This window comes from Taudactylus pleione, unplaced genomic scaffold (genome assembly GCF_031769625.1).
Source record: "Taudactylus pleione unplaced genomic scaffold, aTauple2 ptg000116l, whole genome shotgun sequence".
Lineage (NCBI taxonomy): Eukaryota > Metazoa > Chordata > Amphibia > Anura > Myobatrachidae > Taudactylus > Taudactylus pleione.
This window is the reverse complement of record NW_028284518.1, coordinates 11,746,245-11,767,819: the sequence shown is the minus strand read 5'-3', so window position 1 is coordinate 11,767,819 and position 21,575 is coordinate 11,746,245. Positions and strand designations below refer to the sequence as shown.

Sequence of the window (21,575 nt, the reverse complement as noted above, 5' to 3'; positions counted from 1 at the left end):
TCCCGTAAAGTGCATATTGCTGTCACTGGTAACTGTTTTTACTTGGGTAGCATTATTAATTACATGTAAGTCAATATAATGAGAGATGATTGCATGGCTAGGTTGTTTAAGGTAGCTTAAAACAGCTTGAAATAGTTTAATATTATTTAAATGCACAATAACTCAGTGTTTTCAATTTTCTTGTTACATAATTAAATTTATTTGAAATCTATTTTGTGGTTTTTACTTGTTGTAAAATTACCTCTCCAAAGGTCTACTAATCATGGGATAAAGTGGGGCTTAACTATGATCCTCAACATGGTATGTGTGCATACTGTATGTAGGTGACACCATTCACAAGAATTTCCATGAGAAACCAATGACTCGCACACATCACAGTGCAATACACTTGTGCCTTAACACATCTCTCTAGTTGCTGATTTATGAAATTGTCATCATTAGACTGACCATGGACATCCGTCACTATGACCAACTAATCTGTGACTTGAATTGGAAGTAAAAATTTGAAGTTGGACTGAACAGTCTAGTAAAGGATAAGGAAGGACAACAATGTGACTCATCTTATTTTTGTTATCGCTGTATCATAAAACGTAAGTCCTCTAGCACAGATGAGATTGTCAGTGGCGTCCCTACATGTAGTAACAACCCAGTGCGTCATGTAGAAGAGTTTGCGTGCGCATGTGAAAGGGGGCATGACCTAGTACCCAGAAAGTCACGCCCTTGGACCTTTTTTTTTTTTTTTTTAGAGTCGTGAATGGCGAGTCATGCCCACATTCTCGCTGCTGGGCAGCCCCAGCCTTTCCCAACACAATGGATTATGCGCCCATGCGCTCTGCTATTTTGGCGACACTCCCTTGGATGATGTCACCCGGTGCAGTCTGCACCCCCCTAGTGACGCCACTGATTATTATATTCTCTAAATCTCACAGATGTGACTAGTACTCTGCAATTTGCTAATGTGGAAAGATCTCCCTGATTCAGATGTATTTTTCAATGCAACGTGTGTTTGGGGGTTTTGTATAAATTAACAAATTTAGATCACATTTGGCAATACTGTACCTAAGCAATAACAAAAAATTGTATTTTTGTATATGTACACGCTCTTATATTTTTGGACATCTCTTTTTTTTTTTTACATGAGTCAGCATAATTTAGTTTTTTTGTTGAAAGGAAAAACTTAATCATTTGCCAGTTGAGACCTTAGACAAATTTAAATCATCTCTACACGCCCATGGCAGCCCAGCCCAGCACTAGCTTGGAGCGGCAACCGATCGATTGATTGAGCTTCTATGGAAGACTTTTTAAAACAGGGGTAAAAGCTACTAAAGAGAGAATGCAGAAAGAATTTGCATGTTAATGTATGCAACCATCAAAGCTGATAATGGAGGAACTACATAGTTACACTATAAATTCTTGTAAATCCCTAGTTTTTTTTTTTTTTTTTACATTTTATTAATGCATTGTATAGTATTACATTTATGTAAAGTTTCCTTCATTGGGCGTTCTTTAAAGCAATTTTTTTGTCTGAATACATGTTCAAACTAAAGGTTTATTTGATAGTACTAACACTATTCGATGCTGGCACCCTTCCCAAACTGGCTGCCATCACTTGGTGTGTATGACACTTTGACAACTGCTACAAGGAAATGGAAAGATCCATGAAAATGGTGTTCCTCTGAGTATTTTATCTATTTTCATGGTTTCAGATTTGTTTTTAAGAAAGCTTAAATTTTTTAGTGGTGACTTTCACAAAGTCTAGTATTCATGTAAATCTTTATATTTTCTGGGCGGAATTCAATTGATTTCTGCCCCCATCGCACCCGACGGAGCTATTCAATTCTTGCTCCTGTCGGGCACGATCAGCTGACAGCGCTACATTTCAGCTTGCAGCCCCTGGGGGATGAGAGCTGAAATGTGCGAAAAGTGACATGTTTGGGCGCCCAAACATCACTTTTCGCGATCGCGCCCAGCACTTTGGTCGGGTTTAGCTGCTTTACGCGGCTAAACCCGACCACGCTGGGCGGAATTCAATTGTTTTCACGGCCCGCATCTCCCATCTAAAGTGACAGGAGATCGCGGGCCGCTATGCAGTTGTTCCAGATTTTCGTGCTGATCGCGCCCAAAGTGGTCGGGTTTAGCCGCGTAAAGCAGCTAAACCCGACCAAAGTGCTGGGCGCGATCGTGAAAAGTGATGTTTGGGCACCCAAACATGTCACTTTTCGCACATTTCAGCTCTCACCCCCCTGGAGCTGCGAGCTGAAATGTAGCGCTGTCAGCTGATCGTGCCCGACAGGAGCAAGAATTGAATAGCTCCGTCGGGCGCGATGGGGGCAGAAATCAATTGAATTCCGCCCTTTGGGTGCGATCTGCACGAAGATTTAGAACAATTGCATAGCGGCCCGCGAACTCCTGTCACTTTAGACCGGAGATGCGGGCCGCGAAAACAATTGAATTCCGCCCTCTGAACACATAACTGGTTGATCTCCGTTAACCTGCGTTTAATTAGAAATGGGTGTCTTGTTGTGTTTTTTTTTTAAACCTGTTTAAATGTGTTGAACAGAGGAATACTATATATCAATCAAGCCTAAAATAATGTGGAAACTGCTGACTCTGTATGGTAGAGTCAAATGTAGGTATTGGGGGTATTTAATAAAAGCCTAATGCAGGAGATTTCATTCAAACACAGAAATCTTAAGCTGGGCACTACATTTACATGGTGGTATTCCGGCTGATGCTTTAGTAGCCTCGGACAGTCTCCCAGTGCAGCCCAGCACACAGCAGCGTGTGCTGGGCTACTGTGGATGGGGAGCTGTGCCGGACCCGGGTAAGTAGTACCTGCTCACGGCTCCCCCCCTCCCCCTCTCTGCACCCCTGTGTACGGGTGATCGGCTGATCGCCTGTACACACTTGCCGATGGACAGATATGTCTGCAGAGTTATCTGTTAATTGGCTGTGCAGCACAGCCAATGCGATATGTCTGTGAACGACAGTGTTCAGACATATCGTCTATACGCACTGGCCAACGGAGGCACGATATATTGGCCAATCAATTGATCGGCCAATATATCGGCCAGTGTGTACCCAGCATAACAGTAATGGTAAATTGCCCCATTAAGTCTTCTTTCATGGCAACAAATGGCTGCAATAATAGATGTTACTTAAAGTGTGTGTGTTTTTATTTTTTGGGGGGGTGATAGTATTGATAATAGGTATTACATTTTTATGGTTTAAACATTTTTCGATCATCCTATAACCAAAACAGAGAGATCTGGTTGAAAAACAAAACTTTCAATTGATACTCTCTCCTTCCTTGATAAAGACTTCTGGTAGATTAACATGCTTCTATCTACATGTGCAGTGGAGATGCGGTTAGTTTAGATGAAAGAACAATAGGTTATAAAAGTCCCAGTAATACAATAGTAAATATTGTTATAATATGTGAATTTAAACTTCAATCAACTAGACTTTTTTTTTTTTTTGTGCATATTCTAAGCATAACTGATTATTTACATGATTTATTGCAACTGGTTAGAATCCTATTAGAATCTTGTTTCATCTTAGATCTGCCTTGGAATATTTATAAATCCTATTTCATCAATGACCCTTTCCAAGATTGTTTCTTTCCCTTGTTATTTTTTTTTTAATCTGGCTTTCCCAGTAATTTTATTTAATTTTTTTATTTTTTTTCCCCCAGACAAACTGGCACGATGTCCCGGCGTCCAAACACTGTCCAGGATATGCTGCAGAATATTTCAGATAGCCTGATTCGTGCTGAACTAATTGCACAACCTGTAAGTAGTGTTTCTTATTGAATATATAGAAGGGCAGGTTTGGTATGCAATCCTGGTGCACACAATGCTGGCAAGTGGAATCTCTGTGCCGGAATCCCAACGGTTGAAACCCTGACACCTGCAGGTAAGTAATTTTAACCCCTCCCCTAATCCTACCCCTAGCCCACCTTTTCTGCAACCTAATTTTAAACCCTCCCCCCACCCCCCCCCCCCCCCCCTCGCAACCTAACCCTAATCTTCCCCTCTTGCAGCCTAACCCTCCCCCTAGTGCCTAGCCCTAAACCATACCCTAACCCTAATACTTACCATCTGGAATCGCAGTCGCCAGGATTCTCGAGCCGGGATTATGACCCCTTTTGGGATTCTGGCGCCGGGATTGAGAGTGCCAGCAATCTATTAAGCATTGGTGAGGAAATTTAGTATTTTGCTATTATTTATTAATAGTTTTGCATGCAAATGTTCCTCCTTATGATTCTTGTCAATAGTACATATGGTCTAATATAAGGATGGTCTACAGGTTCCAGAAGCAGAGGATCTGCAAAAAAAAATGACCCTCCAACAGGATGTAGTTATGTGACCGCGGCCGCAAGTCACAATCCCGACGCCGGAATACCAGCTAGGGAGTTATGCAGGCATCCAGATACCAACGCCTGTCATAATCCCGACGCTGGAATGCAGAAAGACCCGGGCCTGAACAAGGTAAGTATGGGCGCCCGTCCTCTTAGCCGGAGGGGGGGGGGGGGGGTTAGGTTTAGGACACCCCAGAGGGACTTAGGGTTAGTTACCCCCGGGGAGGGTTAGGGCTAGGGAAAGGTGGGGTTAGGGTTAGGCACCCGAGGGGGGAACTTAGGGTTAGGCACCCTCCGGGAGGGTTGTTTAGGGTGCGGAAGGGGGGGGGTTAGGTTTAGGCACTAACAGGGGGGAGGTTAGGGTTAGGCACTAGGGGGGAGGTTAAGGTTAGGCACCCCTAATGGAGAGTTAGGAGGGGGGGGGGGGGGAGTGTTAGCTGTACTTGCCTTCTCTGTCGGGATTTCCTCCCTTCGGCCAGCTGCTGTCGGGTTTAGCCGCCGGCAATATAATCCCATTCTCCTCCCGACAGCATCTCTCCCCACAGCAAATAGAACCCCACATCTGCATAAAAAAAGGTTGGAAAATCAGGAAAACTCCTGAGTTTGTGGGAGTTTTCAAGGTGAAGAGATTGGAGAGGGCAGTGTAGACCTTGGGCTGTGCTCTTGTCTTGCTTTTCTGGTCATTGGTGGGAAACTACAGGTGACTGTAGCAAGAAGGTTCCCCCATGGACACCATACTCGCACAAGTGCAAGGGCCAGAGAATGGAGAAAGCTCCTGACCGACTGACGTAACTTACTGTGAAGTTCAATGGATCCACTTAATTGCTACTTAAAATATAATGTAGGGCACAGAACACATACAGTGACAGCAATTCAAAAAGAAGCAGAACAAGAATACGCCTAAAACTGTACCTTTTTTAATAAGGACATGACTAAAGTGGAAATATATATTAACAGGGTGTTAAGTGAGGTTTATTATGCCATATAGCTTTAGCTGGCCGAGGAAGGGTTGTTTTTTTTTTTTTTTCTCTTCCTGTTTATCTGTAAGTGAATAGTAAACTGGTGTGTAAGGCGTAAATAGGCCGAAAATCACCTCACTGGTTGTCTAGCTGTGGTCTGTACTCCTACAAGAACTGTCATTGGCAGTTAGCTTCAGTAAAGCATCATATGGTGTTGATCCATGAAGTAGTTAGATAGTCAACATCTAGTTTTTATAACATCCTTTCACTATGTCTTCATCTTCTCAATGGAGGTTTGTGAGAATAAGGGACTTAACCCAATGTACAGATTATTATTCAACTTTATAACCAATATAGATGTTTTGTTTTCATTTCCCTAACCTTGACTAGAAAAAAACAAGAATCCGGTTCACATTTTTCCCATTGCATCTTGATAGCCCTGAACAGTATCTAATGTTTTGTTACTTTATAAGAGTACTAATATACTGTATATTTCACTATTCCCAGAAATGCTCCCATTGGTTTAGTTTGCCTGATACACAACAATTTTCTTCAAGATGTAACTGGAATCTGGAAATACAGATGTAGTGGCTATTTAAATTTCTGTATTTTTGCTTTATACTATCCCTCTTTTTTTTTTTTTTTGTGGTTCTCTTTTTGCTCACATCCTCTGTTTTATGTTATTTTTAGGATTGTTAGGCACATAAGCATATATTAAAGTCTGTTCACCCATTGAGAAACTTGGTCCGCACTTTAATTACAAATAGTTTACAGTCGTTATTGATTGAGTTTTGTGGAATACTGATCTGTATGCCATTTGCTGGTGAGGAACATTTGGGAACAAATGACTTATTGGGTTACAGATTGTGTTAGCAATGTGCCACATTCCTCATACTCACTTGAATTTAATCAGATCATCCCTTCCAAGGCTGAAGCTGATGCTTGGGAAAAACGACACTGTTTTGTAACTTTACTGTAGTAAAAACATTCACATCCTTTATTTTATTTTAATTATTTACTTATGCTGGCCATTGCATATCAACAGGCATGTAAATACAAAGTTATCCATATATATTAGCACCAGTATTCAAACTCCCATCCGTCACAACTGAGTATAGTAAATAAATGTAAGAGATGAGAGAAGTTTGTGGGGCAGCTAGATGCTACTTTTTACCACTGCCTGTAACTAGTACTTATTGCACTTGACAAACTAGCAATGTAGTTAGTGACATTATTCATTGCAAACACCTTGCAAGTTAATTACATTAAAATGTTAACAATTCTACTTTTCTAGTGAAGCTTACAATATATTTCTGATAATATAGTAGAGCTGTATTATTCTAATATCATTGAAGTAAAGCAACTACCTTTTACCTTTTCAACACTTTTTTTTTTTTTTTTTTTAATTATTTTGCCATGTTGGTTTGGTATATCCTGATTTTGATCCTTATTGCAACAGCCTAGTTTATTGTAATCAAAGAAAAACTTCTTTCACTTCATTCTTCAGGAGCTGAAATATGGTGATGGAAGTCAGCTAGCCCGGAACAGAGAATTGGATGAGTGTCTTGGGGTGGCCCATGAACAAATGGAAATGGTAGATGGCTTAATCAGAGAAATGGGATTAATGGGACAGCCATGTGAATCATATCACAGGAGGTATAGTCATACATTATTATTATCATTATTATCATTTATTTATATACATAACATCTAAGCATTATGCCTGGGGATTTGTACCTTTCCAACATCAACCTATCTAATTGAAATTGGCCATATTGTATTTTATTTGACCATAAAGTAGCACTTTCTTCTTTTGCAGGCTGCTTCAGCTTCAAGATCAAATGCGTGCCCTTGACAAAGCCATTCATAATCCACGTGTACGCAAAGGATCTAAAGGTGGTGGTGGGTTTTCTTCCCAGAGCGGCTCGGGGTGGGATGACATTACTAAGCGGATCACTAAAGAAACCTTAAGTCAAATCCGTCAGCAAAGGGTGAGTAGCTATTTTCCCACACTTTTATTTTAGGGATGTTCATATTTTTACCAAAGTCCACAATGTGTATACCACAGTAATATGACTTGATGCATGTTGAAGAAAAGACGTCTGCGCTATCCTAGTAACTAATTTTGGGGGGAAAAAAAAATGAGGTCATAAAAATAAACTTTTTCTAACTTGTGGGCGTAATTTAGAGGTGGACGCAGGGAATTCATTGGGCGCAAGTGGCCTATGCTTTCTCTCTACGAATGCGGCGCATGCATCCTGATGGTTACGACACAGACACAGAGCGATGCAGATCAATGCAATTTTATTGGGCGTTTCTGAGCGGTAACTGGAGGGGAGCCTACCAGACTTGGGCTTGTCAGCAACTAAATCTCAGGCGCAGTTGCACTGACACCGGTGGCCATGTTCAATTGGACATTCTGTGCCTGCCATAGGTGCAATGTTCAATGCTGTGGCCAATGGTGCGCCAATAGCGCATCTTTGAATGCACATTTCCGGATTCACGCCGTAGCCTCAATAGGACGCACCTCGGCCATGGCATTAGAGGTGCAGAATTTCTGTCTGAACATGGCCTCCTGTATCAGTGCAAATGTATCTTTAGACGCAGTAGCTTACTGCGACACGTCTGCGTCTGGTGAGTCACCTCCTGTTACCACCCAGGAATGCCCACCAAAATTGCCTCTCTACAGCTCCCGGTGGTAACCATCAAGACTCACTTTAACTGTGCCACAAACAATAGGCAACATGTAATATTGTTCATGCTTGCTATATAATGCACAATCGTGCAGCAGACTGGCTGACTGGAGGAGAAGACTATTCACAGCCTGAAGTTGGCCCGAATGACGGTTGGGAGGAACAGACAGGTTTGAATATCAAACTGGACAATTCAGACCATTTTTCAGCTGTTCAGTACAGTACACTGTACGACAATCGTTCAGTCCAGTCATTTAGTTGGCTGGTTTGCATGGTTATCGTGCAGTATATAGCCAGCTTAGGTAACTGATCTTGTGGAAACATAGGGGATTTAAATATACAGGGCGTGTGCTGTGCAGTATGGTAATTACACCCACAAGGCGTGCATGGATAAAAATGTGGATTTTTGCAGCACTGTATGCTGAGTTCTACTTATCTATGTGACAAGCCCACCCCTAGCCATACACTTTGTCATAGATGTCATCATTATCCGTGAGCACTTGCATAAGCAAGTGATGAATCTGAAAACAGGTGAATCTAAGCGTAAATGCAACTCTGCATAGTCTGTGTACACGCCACTACTAAGCTTAGTCTCCATGTGAGAACCACATTATCACTCAGTTACATCACCTCAGCTGCAAGTGGAGACGTGACTGAGCTGTATATGACTCTTACACGGAGCACTTGCATCTATGGGCGTTTCAGAGTGCACACAGTAAGGAAACATGGAAGATATGTCCACAGAACTGACTAGCGTTCAACTCTGCATCAGCCATTTTGTGTATAATTATTTTTTCTTTCGATACAAAATGATCAATATCATACCTTTTACAGGTGGGTACACACTAGACTATGTGCTCCCGATGCGATTTCCCTTTTACTCTCCCCGACACTCCAGGACACCATATGGTGCTAAAAAGTGTCCAATCTGACGAACGATCTCACGATCTTTGGTGCTTCGCTAACGATTTGCAAATTGTTAGATCATGCACGATAGATCATTTGCTAACCAAACACCTCACGATATTCTTCAAAATTTCATGTGTCAGTCAAGTGACTCGGATTGGACGATAGTTTGTGTTTTGGCACTAACGATCTATCTGCACAAAATCGTGTACGAGATTGGCAAATCTTGCCTGCCGTAGTCAAAATCTGAAGATGCGATGTATGACCCATGGGTATGCTTATCGTGAGTGGACACTCACAATTTGGACATATATTACACTATTTCTCGTTCCGATGCTTCAAAATCTGGTGAATTGTGCAAAATATCATCTAGTGTGTACGCACCTTAAGTCATACCTATTCTTCCGTCTTAAGGCATGCCATTCTTCCGGAAAGGGAGCCAGAATGTCGACAAGTAAGGGCCCCATTTACAAACTAAAAGTAACCCCTTTAGCGCTCGCTACAGGGGTTACGCCGCTTTTTAGTATTTAGTAAACAGCAGTAATCTTAGATTACCTCTGTTTGTACAGCATCGCTCTCGCCATCTTTTAGATAGCGAGAGCGATGCGGGCCCCATTGCCGGCAATGGAGACCCGGCGGTGCCTTTCCGGCTTCAGCGAAGCCTTCCAGGTACTGCCGAGTCTCCCTATCATGCACATGCGCAGACGGACCGTTGCGCATGACACTGGAGCCCTGTCGCCGGCAGTGTTAGGCTGCCAGCAGCCCAGCTGAGGACCTCGCCGAGGACGAGGATTCCGCTGGACTTTGCGGGACTTCGTCGGAGGGGTAAGTATTACTAAATACCAGTGGAATTTTCATTTTGTATCACAGTGATACTAAACGAAAATTGCCGCTGGTATTTTCCTTCGTTTGTAAATGGGGCCCTAACTCCTAGAAACAATTGCAGTAATCATGCTTGTGTGAGCAAGACTACACTCTAAATGGTTTGTTGAAGAGATTTCTGGGCAGTGTGCCAGGACATGTGACTTGGGAGGCCGTCTAGTCTGTGTTTGCATGAATTGCAAAATCTTAAAGTCCTATGTGGCTGTGTGTGTGTAACATGTCTTCATGTCTTGGAAAGCTGCCACACTCCCCCAGGTGTAGGTGTGGCTCAGTACAGCGTGTTGCAGCATTTTCATAGCTCTGTTTCCAGACCTACATTTGCTTCAGAATCAGATATGTTCATAATGCAAAATGGCTCTCCATTCACCTGAATAGGATTCTGCAAACAAATGCTCCTAAATTTCTATGAGCAATTCTCTTTTGAAAATGATGACTTCCTATGGGAGAGTAGGGGGAGAGGGCGCAGAGAATAAAGCTTGCGCTGTCTCCATATGTGTGTGTAATTATATATATTTCTGTCTTTTCCCCGTTTGATAATTTCTCTTATGTAGCAGAGCACTTTGTAATATACACCACAAAATCCTGTTAATATTTAATAAGCATTTTTGTGGCACAAAAACTATTGCTTTTCATGTAAATCTAGTTATATGTTGGGGTTCCAGCAGACCAGATGCATTCCCTGTGCTGGTGTAGCCTGCTAGGCATGCTTAATTTCATTAGCAAAAGCAGTTTTCTCTGCTGATATAATACATGACCGTAATTATTACAAAGGCTTTTACTGCTTACTTGGGGCAAAATAAACTCTTCTCACAAATAATGCATGGATTTCTTGCAAGAGAACCAAAAGACCTGCTGTGTTCCCAAACAATAACTTGTGTTGAATGTTGACTTAAAATATTACACACATCTGCTGGGCTGGTTTTAGGACACAAGACACCTACCCCATGCTTTACAGTAACCCAGTTCTGCAGGATTAAATCTATTAGATTACAGAAAAAAAAACAACAACTAAATATACTGATCTATTTTTATGTGGTCTATAGGCGATGAGATGTCTTGAGGTGAAGAGAATCTCAAAAATGTACAAGTAGTGTCTGCACTCTGCACACCATAAGCTATTTTTTAACACTTTTATTTTCTTTTGTTTTTTTCTTGTTTCAGCTTCAGATGGAAAATGTGACTTGGGGATTTGATGCTGCTTCTGTAGAGCAGCAAATTGCTAGTCACAGAAAGTTCCACAATGCTATCGCCGACTATCGATGGGAACTTGACAAAATTAAAGCTGATCTGGTAATTAATCCATTTAATATTTGTACAGTAATTAATGTCTCACTGGATGCAGAATTTACAGATGCAGTAATATTCGAATAACCGTAATTGTCATATATTTTAATATTGAGTGAACCAGGTGTGCTTTTATTTATCTTTTTTAATGGTCATTTTTATTTAGTTTAACAGTAAAAAAAAAAGACCCAAAACATACAATAAATATATCAGCAGTACAACTGTAATAGAATGAAAAATGGGGGAAAAACAAACATAACAAACAGATATATTTCACCAAAATCAAACGCTCAAAATAAACCATATATAGAAATATTATATGAAATTTGCTCAGAAAAAAGTATACCAATTGTAAGACAAACCAATCATATGCAGCATAGCCACACCATTGCAGACAATGACCCATCATAAAATATATTCTACCTGTTGTTCAAGGACTATTAAAATATATTGGAAAAAAAAATAGCAAAAATATGACAAATATTACAAAGCCACACCTAGCATAATGTCACACAAAAATAAATATACATTTATTTCCCAGTTGATGGTAAACAAACAGCAGAGAAGACTCATGTCTTGATTCAAGCCATCTTGTCCATACACGTTCAAATTTATTCTCAGCCTTGCGAGTAAGATATAACTAGTGTTCGTATTTCACAGTCACTAAAGAAATCCAGGCAGAAAAATTGGCCCAGAGGGATCTATCCACTTGCAAGCCAAGCAAACCTTAGCGAGTGCACATAAATTAATTGCATACTGTGTACTGTATCGGTCTAATCCATCACCCTCTCTAGCACCAAGGCTACATAATTTAGATGTAAGCACTGTAGAAGGGGATACCAGTATTGATCAAAGCAGATATTACCAAAAGCCCTGGATCACAGAGTATTCCCACAGTAAATGCCAGAATGTCCCCTGAACAACTCCACATTTAGGACATGCAGCCATGGCCAAAAGTTTTGAGAATGGCACAAGTATTGGTTTTCACAAAGTCTGCGGCTTCAGTGATTTTATGATGGCAATTTGCATATACTCCAGAATGTCATGTAGAGTGATCAGATGAATTGCAATTAATTCTTTCACCAGAGAATGTGCAATAGGAGGACTGTCCCTAACTTGGGCTGCAAGGGCATGTCTGAGTTGCAAATACCTATAAAATTAAGTAGCTAAAAGACCATATTCTGCCCTCAATTGAGTAAAAGATTTCAGTCCACCATTAGAGTATAGTTGGCCAACCGTACCAACACCCCTGCTATTCCAGACACATCGGACAGACCGTTTAGAGAGCTCAGTAAATTGACAAGAATGCCCTAGGGGGTCAAGGTCAGTGAACTGTAATAAATTATGTATCTCGCACCATATCTTAACTGCCTGGCTAAGCAAAGGAGGACTAGTACTGGAAATTGTACCACCCAATAACATCTGCAGAGGAGTATGGCCAAGGATCGTCTGGTAGACAAATATAGTGGGAAGATGATCCAGAGAGCTATCCTGAATCCATGACCGAATATGAGCTAACTGTGCGGCAAAATAATATCTAAAGTGAGGAAGCGCCATGCCATTGCCACCACTCGTCCTGGACCTAGTGACTACATCAAAATAGATTTGGGGCTGTCGACCTGCCCACACCAAAGATTAATTCATACTATTAAGTTTCCAAAAGATAGAGGCGAGGATATATATTAGGGACTGCTGTAATATATAGAGGAATTTGGGTTGCACCACTATTTTAATTAGGTTGACCCTACCTGTTACCGTAAGAGGCAGCTTTCCCCAAGAGCCACGCCTTTCCCTTAAATAGGAGAACAGCAGCATCCAATTTAACGTTAGATCCAGGTGTGTGTATTTAAAAATTGCTATTGTACACTATACATTACATTTTATATTACAATATCCTTTTATATATTAATGTTGAGCAGTTCCATTTTTTTTTAATACTGTATTTCATATTTTTGTATTCTGCTTTTGTTTTCTAGCGAGAAAAAGGAGCAATTTATCAATTAGAAGAAGAATATGACGCATTGCTGGTAAGTACCGATGAATAATAGTTATGAGTGGTAACATTGTTTTACATGTTTTATGTCTTGCTGTTAATTTTAAATTGTTATGAAGTGTACGTATATAAATGTCCTATTATCTTCACTTGCTGTACATTTCCTAAGCCTATAAACATACTGAATATCTATAAGACCATGTATACATGGGCATTATTTCAAGTTTACCCTTACAAAGCCCAATGAAAGCACGTAGATTATGCTACAAAAATGACGTACTATACTGAACACACACTTTCTGGCAAGCATTCACTATTTGTATATTTATCATATTTATGGTATTGGGGTATACTTGCCGAAATTCTGCTCTCTCCTTCCGGGAGGGAGCTATGCCTGCATACTGCTGAGGTCGTGGCCAGACACTGATGCCGAATTGGGGGCAGAGACGCACGATTGTGTCATCTTGGCCGACCAAATCAGGAGGGTAGGCAAGCCTGCATTGAGGCAGCGTTTAAAAGCTTTAATGCTCAAAATACAGTGAAGTTCTATGGAAGCACTCATTAGGTAGATTTATTTATTTACTAACATTTATTTATATAGTGCAAGATAATTCCATTGCGCTTTACAATTGGCTATAGGGATGGCACCACCATTAGGTGTACTCAGTCATCTCTTAGAGCGCCAACATTTCGGTGGCACTTAAGATACTAAATATATTAATTTATTTCGGCAACCAAATCATGCAGCACTTTCCAGAGTATATTGAATAATTCTCACCAGTCTCATTCCCATGTTGGAGCTTACAGTCTAATTCCCAACAACAAAACACTCAGAGTACATTTTTGTCAGAATTGACTTAACCAACCATTAAGTTTTGGACTGTGGGAGGAAACCAGAGCAGGCAGTGGAAATCCCAGCACGAAGAGACTGTAATACTAACCAATGTGCCACCCTGCTGCCAACATGTATCTCATTTAAAGTTTTTTTTTTTTTCCGGACCTTTGCAATTTGCATACAGCACCACCGGTGTGGGAATTTTAATATAAACCTGTACCCTTCTTCACTGGCAATAGGGAAGAGGGAGTTTGTTTAATAATTTAAAAACTTTAAGGGATAGGCTGGGAGTGGCACTACCCCTGCCTGCTCCACACAGGTAAGGAAAGGGAGTGTAGTGCGTGGTATTGTGTACATAATACACTAGTTTGCAGAGAAGCTTTGTGATGAGTTAATGAACAGAATTCTAATACAAAGTGTAAGGTTTCATCTGTGCTTTCATTAGCCTTATTTACTTTTCAATGCTCATGTGTACAAGCATTAAATGTGCCCATTTGTACCTCATACTCCTTGGTTGAGGGTGATATGTGATTTGTCTATAATCCTATAGGGTAACAGTTTAAAAATATATATAGATAGAATGTTAGCGACAACAGCCTTCTGTTATAGGAGCTGTGAAAAAAGTGAATGTGTAAATTTAAGAAAGTAAATAAACAGAATGTGTCTTACCCAGGTAGCCGGGTCTTACTTGTATAATTGTCCTAATATACATTTATTGCTTTCATACATTTAGAAAGCGTCTTTTGAAAGAATGGATCAATTGCGGCAGTTACAGAGCATTATTCAGGCCACATCCAGGGAAATCATGTGGATCAATGATCGAGAGGAAGAAGAACTAGTCTACGATTGGAGTGACAAGAACACGGACATTCCAAGGAAGCAGGAAGCTTTCTCTGTATGTCAGCATTGTTTATGGGACATCTGTGTACGCCTCAACTGTGGGACATTTTCTTGCTCTAAAACAGAACTAGATATTCTCTAATTTTAGTCCATTCCCTCCACAAAATAGAATATCATTCAACATTTATTATCTCGATAGTGCATCACTTTGTCGTAAATTTTTTCAAAATGTAAGACAATGTCACATATTTTAATGGTCTTTTTGGAAGTGTCATCTATCATTACACTAATCTCAGAATCATTCTCTAAGGTTAATTCTAAATGCTTTTTATTTTTCTGGATTGGCCACAAATTTCGCAACGCAGTTGTGGTGTCATGTAGATGTATTTCTGTGCTGATGTAGAGTTGGATCTGTGAGTCCTTATAGTTGTAAGGTGAAGCTGGAAAAATAAGTGGTGGTAATTCTGAATAGCAGGGGCGTAGATATGGGGTTTGGCGCCCAGGGCAATGATGACAGTTTCATAAAATAAAGTTGTACAGACAAGGTTTGTGGGGGGAAGAAATTAAAGTAGTGTGCAGTGATTAAAGTGGTCCTAGAGAGGTGTTGGAATACCCCCCTCCTCCCCTCTGCACTTGGCAGATGCCTCCCTACAGTGAATGCCGGGTCCCTAGCCCCTCCCCTTCTTGCCTACCTGGCGGGTCCCCGTAGAATGACTAACCTAAATGAGCAAGAATGTTCATTCTTGAGAATTTGCTGTTGGACTTCGAAAGTACTGTATAATGATCAGCTGTTCTTTTACACATCACATTATTAGTTCTTAACCTTATACTATAGATGATTATCATATTGGACTCACTAAATTTGTCAATACAATTTGGCTATGCCTTTGGCTCACTTATTCTATGCGACGTCATGACTGCTATGGCTCTAAGCAGCACACTCATTTATGGAAGTAACTTATGTAGTAGTAGTATCAGTATCAATACCAACACTGACTCGAGTGCTCTTAGCTGGCTCTGGAGCGTTTCTTGCAATAATCTGATGAATGCAGTCCAGTGAGTCCACACCCAGTCGACTGCTGCGTAGCTCCTTTTTGCGCCGCCGGACCTACCTGACGTGCTGGCGCCTCATGACGTCACTGTGTCCCATTCCCGCTGGAGCAATAGGAGGTGGAGCAGGTCAAGTCACTATAGAGCCGCACGTCACATCTATTGATATGGACAGCTGTGCACAGCTTGGCATCAGAAGTAAAAGTGAACTGTGCTGGACAAGGTGTAAGGTGGACCAGCAGAGGCGCAACATGCTCCCTCTTCAAATGCAACTGATGGAACGTAGTTCCTCCCCGTTCCAGCCCACTTTAACCCCTGGTAGTGTGGCTCAAGTATAGTGGAATGCAATAGAAAAGAGAAAATGGGAAAGAATGAGTGAAGGGAAATTGTTAAAGTTTGAGATGCCTATTGGGGATTTGGCAGACAAGGATGGTATTAAAGATGATGGTAAAGGAAGGATGATAATCTAGATAGAGGTGGGTAAATGCAATTGAAGCCATAGACTGAGAGAGTGATGATGGAGGAGGCCGAGCCCACCAACTGCACAGAGTATTATTGTGAGGCTTCTGTCAAAGTGATGAAGGAAGATACATTTAATACAGATATGTTCATATGGAGCACCATTCATGTGTCAAATATAACAGTGTGTTTAAACATTCCGTTGGTGAATTCTTGTAACGTTCCATTATATCATGACCATGAGGCCAGGGAGTGACCCAGATTTTAATTTCATGCCGCACTAATTACACATTTGTAAACTTGATCCAAATAATATGTCAGCTAGCAATGGCTCCAATTCATATTTTTTTTTTTTTTTTTTTTTTATCTCTGGTACAGTAAGTAAATCTTGTGAGCCGGCAACACATCTCCCAAAAATATATAGTTATTCCAATGCCATTATTATTCTGAGGAATACTGGTAAAAACATCTTATAAGGATTTTCTATTGGCAATATCATCCACGAGTAATGGCCAAACTGCAGTTTTGACTTATCAGCTGTCTTGCATTACTTTTTGAGTGTTTCTGTGTTTGTTAAATGCTGTTACTATAATTTTCCTAAATAATGCAGTGATCCTTTTTCAATATCATGCAAACTGAGAAAGATAAATTCTGGTCCTCACTAGGTCTGGTTAGACCTTGATTTCAATATTTGGGTCAGTGTGTCCTTAAATTGTTGGCAATTGGGTGTTGACTGTTGAGTATTCTTCATATTCTATTTCTTGGGGGTGTTATATTTGCTAGATTAATTTACTTGTCATAAGATTAGCAGATCAGCATACCTAACCTTCTAGGGTTTATGCATCTTTGCTTTGAAATAAAGGGTGTTTTTGTTACCAAGAATGAAATGTATTGTTTGTTTTTGCTTTCCAGAAACTAATGAGCCAGTTGGAAGTTAAAGAAAAAGATCTTAACAAGCTCAAACTAGAAAGTGACCAGTTGATTATAAACCAGCACCCAGCATCAGACAAGGTTGAGGTAGGATTATGATGAAAGACAGAACTTCTAAACCAAAAGGTTTGGCATTAAATTAAAGGTGTGCTAAGTGTAAAATAACTATTTCATTGGACCACGGAGAGCAGTAGCCCATAATTATACATGTGCTTATCTGTGCCTTCCTTTTGTAGAAACAAGAACAGCAAGGTGCAGGTTGAACTACAGTTTGACATCTCATCCATATGTACATTGCCTTGAGCATATTCCAAGCTGTGAAAGACAAGGTGGCAGATTGTTGTTCAAATTTTACCTTGCTGTACTTGTTTTTGTGAAGATAAGTGCAAAGAAGAATCAGAGTTTTATGGCAACCATGAGCAGACGGGGGCAGTAGTACCGTTTTTACTAGTTACCACCCACAGATTATATAGATGATTGAAAGCCATTTTCTGATCAAGACAGACAACCTGTTTTAAAATGGCTAGGTAGGGATTGACATAGGAGGCATATTTTGGCCCCCTCCCCCACGCTCTCCTGTACATGATCTCGGATTGGCCAGACGGGAGCCACGTAATTCCTGGTGGGCCCCACTGCTTCAAGGCTGGAGCTCAACAGGCAGAGAATGAGGGGCTGTGTGGTTAGGGTGGGGGGGTGGTATAGGTGGCGCTGCTAAGCATGTTCTGTCTCAGTGACTGTCAGAACATCCCAGTCTGTGTGTGGCTAGCATGAGTGAGACAGGAGAGAGAGAGAGACTGCACAGCACCTGCCGGGAGGGGCAATCAAAAAAGCCAGGAAGGGACAAGCTGCAGGCAAGAGGAGCCGAACAAGAGAACCCCTAACGGGCAGATTGATGTGACTGAACACAATGGGCCTGATTCAGAGGTGCAGGCAAACCACACGCGGTGCTGATATTCACGTAGCTGAGCGACTATTTGCTCCTGCACAGTAGAAAATAATAACAGTATTCAGTGAGGGCTATTATTTCAGATGGATTATTGCTGCATAGACACAACGCAATGTTATTTCTGCACCCTCTCTCGCTCTTTCGCTCTCTCTCTCATATTAAACAAGGCTTCTCTTTTCCAGGCTTATATGGATACACTGCAGACCCAATGGAGCTGGATCCTTCAGATTACCAAATGCATTGATGTCCACTTGAAAGAAAATTCTGCCTACTTCCAAGTAAGCTAATGCAGTAACTTACATCTTTTCTTGCTTATTGGGCAAATGATAGTTAACCCAATTTGGAAACTTTGATTATATTACTCAATGGCACGTGCGTCCTGTTCCCAGAGACTACTGCACTGGCAGAGAGGAACGGGCCCGCACACTGGCCCTGTCCTCTCTTAAACCGCCTTTGCTTCCACCACCTTTCAATCTACAAGAGTCACATTGTTCATTGTCAATAACTCGAAGGCTGATAAGGCCATAATAATATAACTGGCATTGCTCATGCATATAAATTGTCAAATTACTCACCAGACAGATTATTACCATTGTCTCGCACTCTGAGCTAAATATAGTTTGTGTTAATCTTGTTCTTAATGTAATTTGTACTTTTTAGTTTTTTGAAGAGGCACAGAGCACAGAAAGCTACTTGACAAATCTCCAGGACAGTATCCGGAAGAAGTACCTATGTGATAAAAGCATGCCACTGCAACGTGTGCTGGAAATGATTAAAGACCTAGAGGTATGGTCCCAGTAATATCTCATACATCACTAAGAAAACAGGCCCAGATATCTGGATATATAGTGAAAAGAGAGAACAACTAGCAGTTACGTCAGTACAGGACATTGTTATACAGTCCTACTTCTTTCTTGTTTGTTATACAATGCTACAGGACTGCATTAGACTGTTGCTGCAACGTTGCAGAGCTGCACCCAGCCTATGCCGATATACCCGATTAAGAGAGTGAGAGGGGCTCGGCTTGTCACTTGTTGTAGAGGCACTTTCTTGAAGTTAGACTTCTTTATGAAGTCCACCACAGTAAGAGACCAGTGGTGGACTTCAGTGGGTTTAAATAATATTATTTTTCAATACAAAAGTTCTAGTGCCACATTTATAGCAGAGCATACCCATTATATCTCAATACATTGTTATTTATACTCCTTTTACACCAGTGCTAAAATCCGGGTTATTGCAGGGTTAACCTGGGTAGTTCCTCGGTGTAAAAGGGGAAAGGGTTGGATTGCTGGGTCGAGTGACCCAGCAATCCAACCCAGGTAACTTGCAGGGTTAAACACGGGAATAACCCGTGAAACCCTGCAGTGTAAACGGCCCGATCCAGGTCACAGTGACCTGGATCATGCCGCATGCCTGCCAATTGGCCGGCTTCAGAGGCGCTTGGAGATGACGTCAACTCCAAGTGTCCACTTCAACGCCGGAATAGCCGGGTCTCTGCAGACCCGGCTCCGGTGTGAACCATGCCAACTCAGGAATATCCTGGGTCGGCACCGGGGAAATTCCGAGTCTGATCCGGATTGGAACCCTGTTCCAACCTCCGGGTCAGTCACGGAATTTCGGTATAAAAGCGGTATAATTAATACTATTTCCATATAGAACCACTTTGCAAATATCTAATGTAATTATACTATGATAGGTTTTTGATTTTACATTTGTTTCTTCAATAACAACTTTACTAATAATTCTAATATTATAATACCCAAAGATTTTGATTATATACATGCCTCTTCCTGAAGAATGCTAATTTTATCACTTCACTAAGCAAAGTTTATATAGTGATTGTTTGCAGAAAAGTTTGTACATGTGTTGAGTATTCTAAACATTGTACATTTGTCTCCATCTTTTATGTATGTTGATAAAATCGCTAATTGTCGGGTTTTTTTTTTTTTTGTTTAAATTTATTTTCATCAGAAAGAACGAGACAAAATTAATGAATATAAGAGACAGGTTCAGAACCTGGTGAATAAGTCCAAAAAAATAGTACAGCTTAAACCACGGAACCCAGACTACAAGAGAGACAAGCCAATCGTCCTGAAGGCTCTCTGTGATTACAAGCAGGACCAGGTAATATGCATTTCTAATTTGTGTAACTACTTTACCCAGGTTGCCCCTGATAAATGTGAATCACACAGTTGTACTATCTATAATAATATGCTGTTTCTATATGAGGACAGACTGAGCCATTTGGGCATGAAGAATTTGTTGGCCTCTGAGTAGTGAGTGGCACTGGTCAGTGAATACTCACTAGGTCCCAGTTAGACAGCATCACATTGAAGTCTTGTACTTCAATTATGTCTCTTGTAAGTTCACATGGATTCATTTTCTCAATTTACAACAACTTTAAGGGTGGATTATAATGAATAAATTGTAATAAAAATGGTGAATAATCGCTTAGAGAAGAAAAAGGAAACTGAGCAAAGTGACCAGTCACCTGAAGACATTTCACTCGCCAATCATGTTTTATTAATGGCAAAGTAAAATAACGTGATGTGTACTGGCCCCTTCTTTGCTTACAGGCTTTTCAAACATAGGGCCCCATTTATTAATGAAGGTAAACACCAGCTGCATTTTTCATTTAGTATCACTGTGAAACAAACAAAAATGCCACTGGTATTTGTCAATACTTACCGTCCGATTGAGGTCCAGCGAAGTACTCCTAGTTGGCGAGGTCTTCCACTCACTTGCTGGCAGCCTAACGCTGCCAGCTACGGGCTCCTGTGTAATGCGCAACGGTCCATCTGCGCATGTGCATGACATGGACCCGGCAGTGCCTGGAAGGCTTTGCTGAAGCCAGTAGGGCAGCTCCGGGTCCCCATGCCACCAAAGGGGACCGCATCGCTCTAGCCATCTGAACATGGCGAGAACAATGCTTTAACAAGCAGTGGTAATCTTAGATTACCGCTGTTTGTTAAATCCAGAAAGGATGTTATAACCCCTTTAGCGAGCGCTTAAGGGGTTATGCTTCATTTATAAATGGGGCCCATAAATCTGTTACTTTTACATTAAAATGTTAAACACATCATATCATTAGTATTTGTATATAATCTTAAAATTATATAAGGGATAAAACATAAATTTGTTGAAATTGCTCCACAGAAAGTAATACACAAAGGTGATGAATGTATTCTAAAGAACAACTCTCAACGCAGCAAGTGGAACGTGACCGGTCCTGGTGGGCTGGACATGGTGGTTCCTTCAGTCAGTTTGATTATCCCACCCCCAAATCCAGGAGCTGTGGATTTGTCATCCAAGTAAGAATTCCCAGTTTTTGTTTATATCAGTTACTCAGAGATAAAAAAAAAACATTCAAATTCAAAACCAATAAAAGTTTGAGAACTCCTAGAAAGCTTTACACTGTTCAAAAATATCAGTTCATGA

The 21,575-nt window shown here is 40.9% G+C and overlaps 1 protein-coding gene across 3 annotated transcripts in view; it reads left to right on the top strand.

Moving 5' to 3' along the window:
• DSP (desmoplakin) overlaps nucleotides 1-21,575 on the top strand; it is a 74,641-nt gene that overhangs the window by 18,005 nt on the left and 35,061 nt on the right. For all 3 annotated transcript variants that reach the window (XM_088471679.1, XM_088471680.1, XM_088471681.1), the window contains exons 2-12: nucleotides 3,695-3,791; nucleotides 6,827-6,975; nucleotides 7,139-7,310; nucleotides 10,962-11,090; nucleotides 13,061-13,111; nucleotides 14,646-14,807; nucleotides 17,174-17,278; nucleotides 18,320-18,415; nucleotides 18,798-18,923; nucleotides 20,109-20,261; nucleotides 21,294-21,448. In XM_088471679.1, coding sequence (XP_088327805.1) covers nucleotides 3,695-3,791; nucleotides 6,827-6,975; nucleotides 7,139-7,310; nucleotides 10,962-11,090; nucleotides 13,061-13,111; nucleotides 14,646-14,807; nucleotides 17,174-17,278; nucleotides 18,320-18,415; nucleotides 18,798-18,923; nucleotides 20,109-20,261; nucleotides 21,294-21,448 — 1,395 coding nt within the window. The remainder of the gene's footprint in view (nucleotides 1-3,694; nucleotides 3,792-6,826; nucleotides 6,976-7,138; nucleotides 7,311-10,961; nucleotides 11,091-13,060; nucleotides 13,112-14,645; nucleotides 14,808-17,173; nucleotides 17,279-18,319; nucleotides 18,416-18,797; nucleotides 18,924-20,108; nucleotides 20,262-21,293; nucleotides 21,449-21,575) is intronic.